Source organism: Syngnathus typhle, linkage group LG3, assembly GCF_033458585.1.
Source record: "Syngnathus typhle isolate RoL2023-S1 ecotype Sweden linkage group LG3, RoL_Styp_1.0, whole genome shotgun sequence".
Classification (NCBI taxonomy): domain Eukaryota; kingdom Metazoa; phylum Chordata; class Actinopteri; order Syngnathiformes; family Syngnathidae; genus Syngnathus; species Syngnathus typhle.
This window is the reverse complement of record NC_083740.1, coordinates 18,289,919-18,298,427: the sequence shown is the minus strand read 5'-3', so window position 1 is coordinate 18,298,427 and position 8,509 is coordinate 18,289,919. Positions and strand designations below refer to the sequence as shown.

The 8,509-nt window shown below is 42.5% G+C and overlaps 1 protein-coding gene across 1 annotated transcript; it reads left to right on the top strand.

Moving 5' to 3' along the window:
* The first annotated feature begins 1,489 nt into the window (after nt 1–1,489).
* Nucleotides 1,490–6,948, top strand: LOC133152061 (uncharacterized). Its single transcript, XM_061275591.1, has 6 exons — nt 1,490–2,306; nt 2,547–5,696; nt 5,784–5,873; nt 5,964–6,061; nt 6,152–6,249; nt 6,333–6,948. Exons 1-2 carry the CDS (start codon nt 1,825–1,827, stop codon nt 3,541–3,543), a joined length of 1,479 nt encoding a protein of 492 aa, XP_061131575.1. The 5' UTR covers nt 1,490–1,824; the 3' UTR covers nt 3,544–5,696; nt 5,784–5,873; nt 5,964–6,061; nt 6,152–6,249; nt 6,333–6,948.
* The last annotated feature ends 1,561 nt before the right edge of the window (nt 6,949–8,509 follow it).

The following is an 8,509-nucleotide window of genomic DNA, read 5'->3' as shown; positions in this document are numbered from 1 at the left end:
CTGCCGGACCCGCAGAAGGAACCGGAATTATACAAAAAGGTCACAGAGGTTCAGATGCACAGCAAAAGTCACTCCAAATCGTGCGTCAAACACCATGGTGCAAATTGCCGCTTTGGATTCCCCAAACAACCGTGCCATGAAACAATGATTGTCAGACCTGCGCCCGTCGACGACGACAATCGAGATCAACGCAATGACGATCGGTTGGCGTCGAATGCCAAGCTTGTTCCCGTGCTAAGTCTGCTGAATGAGCCTGAAACGTCATCCCTGACTTTGCCGCAGCTACTGGCTAAATGTAAGCTCACCGGTGACGAGTACATGAACTGTTTGCGCATGACGGCCTCGTCCAGTTCTGTCGTGCTTAAGCGAGAACCCAAAGACTGCTGGGTCAACAACTACAACCGCCATTTGCTTCTTGCCTGGGATGGAAACCTGGACATCCAATACATCCTGAATGCCTACTCTTGCATCGCATACATCTGCAGCTACATCAGCAAGGCTGAACACGGTCTGAGCCAATACCTGAAATCGGTCATTGAAAACTCCCGCTGCGCAAATGTCAACGAGAGCGATGAAATGAAGCAAATTATGCAAGCGTACTCCAAGAAAAGAGAAGTGAGTGCTCAGGAATGCGTCGCACGTGCGTGCGGCTTGCATATGAAACAGTCCTCCCGCATGGTGGTATTTGTACAAACGAGTGACAATGCGCTGAAAATGAGTTATCCTCTCTCGCTCCTTGAGGGCAAAACGCAGGAATCTCATGAAGTGTGGATGACTGGCCTGCCGGAAAAATACAAATCCAGACCTCAAACAGAGGAATTCGAAGTCATGTGCTTGGCTGATTTTGCATCAATGTGCAGAATTGTTTATGGCAAACAAGCCAAAGGTAAGAATGTTTTGCCTCTGCTGAACGACATGGGCTTTGTCCAGAAAAGAACAGAAAAACATGCCGTCATCAAATACTGCAAATACTCTGAACAAAAGAATCCGGAGGAATATTACTGCTGCTTGCTCAAGCTGTACCTGCCTCATCGTGCTGATTGCCAATTAAAATCTGAACGCTGTCCTTCCTATCAGTTGTTTCATGATAACGCCTGTGTGCAGTTACCGTATAACGACTCTGTGGAGCGCGTGTGCCAAATTGTCAGAAGGAACCGAGAAAGGTATGAGAAATACAGTCGAGACATTGACAACGCCATCCAAGAGGTGGAGGAGAGTGGGCTCGTCATAAACGAATGGTGCCACCTGGCTCCCGAGAGTGAGTTGCAAAGACTCGAATGCGTTGAGGAAATGAACGCGAGAGATGAACCGAACGACAACGTGGAGGAAAATGTCCCGGACTATAACGTCAGGTCCAAAACAACGCAAATGTCCATCGTGACAGAGCCTGCTGCCATCGATCCCGCGGTGTTACGCGACATGTACCGTAACCTGAACCAAAAGCAAGCGTCCGTCTTCTACAAGGTCAGAGATTGGTGCATAAAACGTGTGTGTAGCTCAAAGCCCATTGAGCAGTTCTTCTACCACATCAACGGTGGCGCCGGGACCGGCAAATCTCATCTCATCAAGTGTATCCACGCTGACGCTACCAAAATACTGCAGAGACTACCACGACTGGCTGAGGAGGCCGACATTTCCAAGCAAACGGTTGTTCTCGCAGCTTTCACTGGCACGGCGGCGTTCAACATTTCCGGGGCAACGTTGCATTGTCTACTCAAACTGCCGAGAAGTCTCAAACCCCCGTACCACGGGCTGGGCAATAAACTGGACGAAGTCCGAGCCGAGCTGTCCATCGCCGAAATACTCATCATCGATGAGATTTCCATGGTGTCGAAAGACCTCTTCGCCTACGTGAATGCCAGGTTGAAACAAATCAAAGGAATTAATTTACCTTTCGGTGGCATGTCTGTTCTTGCTGTTGGAGATTTCTTTCAGCTCCCTCCCGTGAGACAGTCCAAACCTCTGTGCGTGTACGATCCTACGCGGCTGGACCACTGGCGTGACGACTTCAAAAAGATCACGCTCACCGCCATCATGAGGCAGAAAGACGATGTCGCCTTTGCCGAACTGCTGAACCGACTCCGCGTCAAAGAAAAGTCAGATGAACTGTCGGAAATGGACAGAGCTCTCCTTGCCACGAGGTACACTTCCCCAGAAATGTGTCCAAAGCATATTCTGCATGTTTTTGCCACCAATAAACAGGTGGATGGCCATAACTCTGCGATGCTGGAACTGCTTCATAAGGACATTGTGCAGATTGACGCGGATGACTACAAGAAAGACAAAGGAACTGGCAGAATGGCAAGGCAAGCTTCCCCTGTGCAAGGCGCTAAGAATGAGCTCCCGGACTCCATCAAAGTTGCCCTGGGTGCTCGTGTTATGATCACACGGAACGTTGATGTTCAATCAGGTCTGTGCAACGGGATGTTTGCAAAAGTTGTCAAATTGGTGAACTATCCAAATGAAGCCCGTGTCCAGAAACTTGGGTTGGAACTCGATCATGTGAGTAACACAGCGCGTGCTGCTAACCCCGTGTACATTGACAGACTGGAGGAGAAGCTGAACAAGGCTGGAGTGACGCGCCGACAGTTTCCCATCAAGCTTGCTTTTGCCTGCACGATCCACAAGGTACAAGGCATGACAACGTCACAGGCTGCAGTTTCGCTGAAAGGTGTTTTCGAACACGGCATGGGGTACGTAGCTCTGAGTAGAGTGACTTCGCTCAGTGGTCTGCATATTCTGCATATGGATGAGAGAAGGCTTCATGCAAATCCACAAATCACTGCTGCTCTTGCTGAGATGGCAGAGGATTCTTTGGAGAGCGTCATGCCCCTCCTTCACGTGATGCCGTCGGTAGATCGGGCAAATCACCTGGTTGTCGTCCATCATAACACCGAAGGGCTGTCTTGTCACGTGCAAGATATCGTGTCTCATCACGAACTGCTTTTCGCTGATGTTTTGTGCTTCACAGAGACACACCTCCAAGGATCAGTGGCCGATGGACGTGCTTGCTTGGAAGGCTACACGATGTTTTGCAGGAACCGAAGTGATTCTTACACAAACTGTCCTGACTTGGCGACAAAACGTGGTGGCGGCGTAGGTATTTGTGTCAAAAGTCACATCGCGGCCCAGGAAAAGAAATATGTTCAGGGTGTGACCGACATTGAATTTGTTGTGGTGAAACTTGAAGATCCCCTCAATGTGTTGATTGCTGCCGTTTACAGGCCTCCAGGCAACAGTCTGCGCACTTTTCTGCCAAGCTTGGGAAATCTCTTGCGGTACCTTGAAGTAATGGAGCATCATCAGATCTTGGTATGTGGAGATTTTAATGAAGATATGCTATCTGCCTCATTCAAGCCCATTCTTGATTTGTTCCGCTCGAAAGGCTACACGCAACTCATAGCCACTGCTACCACTGACAAAAACACATTGCTTGACCTCATTTTTGTCTCTCGACCTCAGTGTGCCCTTCATTCAGGTGTCCTGCAAACGTACTACAGCTATCACAATCCTGTTTTCTGTGTTTTGACCAGTGAAAGGTAAGTCACAGCTAAATCAGCATTTTCTAAAACAACAAGGATGGAAATCGAAACGTCAACGGTGTCGTAAGTGTATAATAATAGTGGTGGGATGCGGTGGGTGATTTGTTGACTTGAGGAGAGATGGGATCCAGAGTGGAAGTGCTCATTACTTGACCTCTTTTTCTTTCTCTCGACCTCTGTGCTCTTTATTCAGGTTCCGTGCGAACATACAACAGCTATCACAATCCTGTTTTCTGTGTTTTGACCAGTGAAAGGTAAGTCAAATCTATATCATGTTTTTCAGTAGTTGGAAAAACAACGAGGACAGACGTCGAATGGCGTAAGTGTATAATATTAGTGGTGGGATGTGGTGGGTGATTTGTTGACTAGAGATGAAATGGGATCTGGGGCTCAGAATGGTAAACGTAATGTTGCCATTAGCCTCACAATTTCCACATAGAAAATAACTACCAACCCATGTGGATAGCGATAGCTGGAAAAGCAGCTTTATACTGATAATATAAATTGGTGGCAATGAAATCCACCCCTATTTTGGACACTGAGGTTTGTGCATGATGCTAGCAATAAACCTGTTGCCTGGCTGGCATTACAAATGGAGAAAACATCGAATTGGAAAATACTTATCGATGGCAAAGGTTTGCTTGACGCGAGAAACATGCTTCAGAGTGAGTGAAGGGGAGACGGAGAGGAGTGGCCTTTTTAACTTGGATTCACTTTTATCATTTTTAAATGGTCCCAGGCAAATCATAGAAGAGTGATAAATGGAAACAAACCGTGAGTAAAGCCTTACATGAAACTGTCATTAAAAAGTATCATGAGTAAAGGTGGTCATACATGTAAAGACAAGGACAGTTGATGTAGCTGAACTCATGTCTGTGGTGGTAAGTTGAGGATGGGCCTGTATGTTGAGATGGAATGGGGGTTGTTGTGGACTCAAGTTCAGTTAAGGGAAGGCCAAGGCTTTTGAAATTTTCTACAAGCCTTCCCTTAACTTGATGTAACTTTTTAAAATTTTAAACTTTTTAGACTTTTTAATTAGCTTTCAAAAAGTCTTCCCTTAACTCAAGTTGATTTAACTTTTTAACTTGTAACATTTTTAACTTTTTAAACTTTTAACTTAAAATGCTCACTTTCTAAATTTTTAACTCTTGTAACATTTTTAACTTTTTAAACTTTTAACTTAAAATGCTCACTTTCTAAATTTTTAACTCTTGTAACATTTTTAACTTTTTAAACTTTTAACTTAAAATGTTTCACTTTCCAAATTTTTAACTTTTGAAACTTTTACATTTTTTTAACTATCTTAGACGAGTTAAGGGGAGACTTTTTAACGTTTTACATGTTTTTATTTCTGATTTTAGTTATAGAAAGGCCTTTTAAACTTTTTTTTTAAATTGTTTTTCACATTAATTACTTCATTTTTTTATGTATTATATTTTTTCTACGTCATAATCGTGAGGCGACAACAGAAAACAGACGAGGTAAGTTTCTCATCATTAGACATGTTTTATCTTTCTTTCAAAAGACACTAAATGCTGCTATTTCACTCTTCTGTATTTTAACAGTTCATTTTATGTGGCGAAAGCAGCTCATCCACAGTCCACTGACCAAAGACATCCTCTCTTCGGCCATGTACCAGCCAAATGCCGCCTTAAGTCCAGGAAAAGTTTTCCGAAAAGTGTCCCACCCCTCAGAACGCCGAACACAGGCAGTGAAAGAGTCACTCGGCGGGAAGAAAGACTTGACAATCTTCCACCAGAAACTACAATGGAGCTTAAAGCAAGCGAGGCAATGACCCCAGGAGCAGACACCAACTATGTATGCAACGTGGAAATGCCTAAATAGACTAAGATCTGGTGTTGGACGTGCAAAAGTCACTCTCGCCAAATGGGGACATCTGGAGGATCGGAACAGCGAGTGTGACTGTGGCACTGAACCACAGACCATGCAACACCTCCTCATGTGCCCCTGCTGGAACATCCCTGCACAGCATCGAATTTAGCAGAGTTTAACGAGAAGGGACAGAAATGTGTTCAGCTGTGGCTCAACCACATCTAGCCAAGCCTGTAACTAACTGCCTTGTAGCCACCATAAGAAGAAGCTCATCCCAGAATCGAGGCCAGAGGTAGCCATGACATATTACTTTATTGTAATGTAAGTGTAGAAACTCAATGTTTTTTTGATGAGAACCCACCTAACAGACCAAACAGAACTACTTTACAGGCTTTCTTGTCGTCACAGAGGGCAACAGTTTCAAGAACACCTGTACAAGGGAGGCCTGCATCATGGAACACAAACTCCCAAACACACATGACTTCTCCTGCTTCTTCTGTGAGTAGCCAAGACGGTAATTTGTCAGGAAGCGCCCTTTAATTTTACCGCTTCTCCTCAACATGAATTGATTAACATATTATGTTGCAGCACAGCGAGAGCCACGCATTTCAAGAAGACTTGTACAAGGGAGGCCTGCATCATGGAACACAAACTCCCAAACACACATGACTTCTCCTGATTCTTCTGTGAGTAGGCAAAGAGGAAATTTGTCAGGAACCACTTTTTAATTTTACCGCTTCTCCTCAACATGAATTGATTAACATATTATGTTGTAGCACAGCGAGAGCCACGCATTTCAAGAAGACTTGTACAAGGGAGGCCTGCATCATGGAACACAAACTCCCAAACACACATGACTTCTCCTGCTTCATCTGTGAGTAGCCAACAAGGAAAATTGTCAGGAAGCACTCTTTAATTTTACCCCTTCTCCTCAACACCTCTTTCATGTTCCTCTAGTATGTTCCTGGGTCTTGCCTGTGGTTCTACATGCATCCAGTCATGCAGACAGAGAACACTTTAGCCTTTAACTGTCGGAAGCTGTCCCTCTGCGAGGCCTCATAGTATAGTCTGTTTTCTGTTCTCATTCATTCATTCATTCATTCATTTATTTATTTATTTATTTATTTATTTATTTATGGATTGATTGATTGATTGATTTATTGGCCTTTCTATATTTCTTTGCCTTCAATTTTGTTTATTACGTTTTGTGTTTCCAATATGTGCATGTTCATTTCATCACATACAAGTCCAGTCCAATGTATACGTTCTTGCTTGTCATTTTGTATGTTCAGTATTTATTGAGTCAGTTAAACATTTTATCAATTTTTTTTATTATTTATAAGATTTCACGCATTATATATTCCATTCTGCCCAAAACAACTAATATCATGCTGTATTTTGGTTCCAAAAAGCACCATGCAACTGTTTTTTTTCCTTCTTGTTTAGAAGGAAAAGTGTAAAGTGTATGTTGACAACTTATGTTGTGATTTGTCGTATAAAATAACCTGTTTTGAATGACATTATTCATAATTTACATTTATTTAATTCTTTCTTTAATAGAAAATAGGTCTTTTCTGTGATGATATGAAACTGTAATTAAATACTTCTTTTTTATTTTAACTCTGCATGTTCATTCATTACTTTCACACTACTCACTAAATATTTTAATGTCATGTTATCATTATTCATCAGCCAATGCATGCATCAGGGGGGAAGTGGGTTGTTTTTGGGGAAATGAGACAATTATTGAAAGTTTATTCATATATTGTCTTGTGATCATAGTTTATTGTTATGTTGTCTTGTATGTATGTTGTCTTGTATGTACATTCTATAAGTTGATATAGTGTCCATTATTTTATCTTCGCGATTGTACTGATCACGTTGCATTGAAATACTTTGCAAACAAATCGGAAACCTCATAAACCGTGGCGATTATAGTTATTACCATTACTGTAAGGCTATTTTATTACTATCATGATCATATTTTAAATATACTGAAATATCGCCACTCAATCGTATCGTCACGTATCGCGTGATTTTACTTTTTCTGTCTTTACTTAAAGTGGACGCTACCATTTTTCACCTTTTAAGGGGGGGTGGGGGGGGGCTCGAAAAGCGTTGAGTTCACGTAAATATAAACATGCACATGTTCACTCAATTGTGTAATCATATTTCACACGAATTTAGAGCGATGTGTTCCGGTCTCAGTGTTTTTTTTCTGTATGTACTAAAGTTTTGACGCTACGACTAAAAGTTACCCTCTCTTTTCAGACTTCGCTCAGACCTTTCGCGCCGACCTTTCGCGCCGACGAAAAGTGGGGAGGGATAATGACTTTACACCGTCTCATTATCCACTTGAAGACGAGATAGGTAAGTGGCAACATGAGATTTTGTCACAACGTTATTAAAAACCCTAAGTATATACTTACATTTTAACCAGGATTGTTGCGTTAGTGGGGAAAGTAGCACTTCCCCACTTCTAATTACGATCGTCACAGTTCTATTACTGTGCTATTACATGTTATTACTCATTAACTGTACATATAGAAAAAAATAGTCTCCTGTTCTCACGACGGACTTTTGCGGAGTTGTTTCTCGGTGAATTTAGTATGGATTAATTCCATCGGTTGATGAACGTGAACATTATTCGTGACCGAGGCATCCACATCTTTGGTTTGCGTCGAGCAAAAAAAAAAAGAAAAGAAAGGCCGCCATTAAGAAATGCGCATATAGCAAATTAACTTGTAATTATTCATTAACTAGTCAGTCGAAAATACATGTTTCTTCTGCGTTCCTATTTATGACGGAGGATTCCCCATTTTATTGCTCTTGCGTTGAAGTAATGTACACTATCGTCCGCCGTGTGCATTTGCCGACATGTAACAAGATGGATGCGCCACACACATGATGCATGCACTTTGCGTTACAGAGTAAGGACATTTATGGAAAGATACACGACGCGTAATTCATCTATTTCAGACGACACCTCGTAGTCGCCACACGTAAATGGATAAAAATGGTTTACGGTGTTCTTTTATTAAAATCTTTGTTTTAGGTTAGCCCCCCAAAAAATGCACAGGCGCCATTATGAAATGTGCTTCCAAATTTATATAGCAGATGACATTGTAACTGTA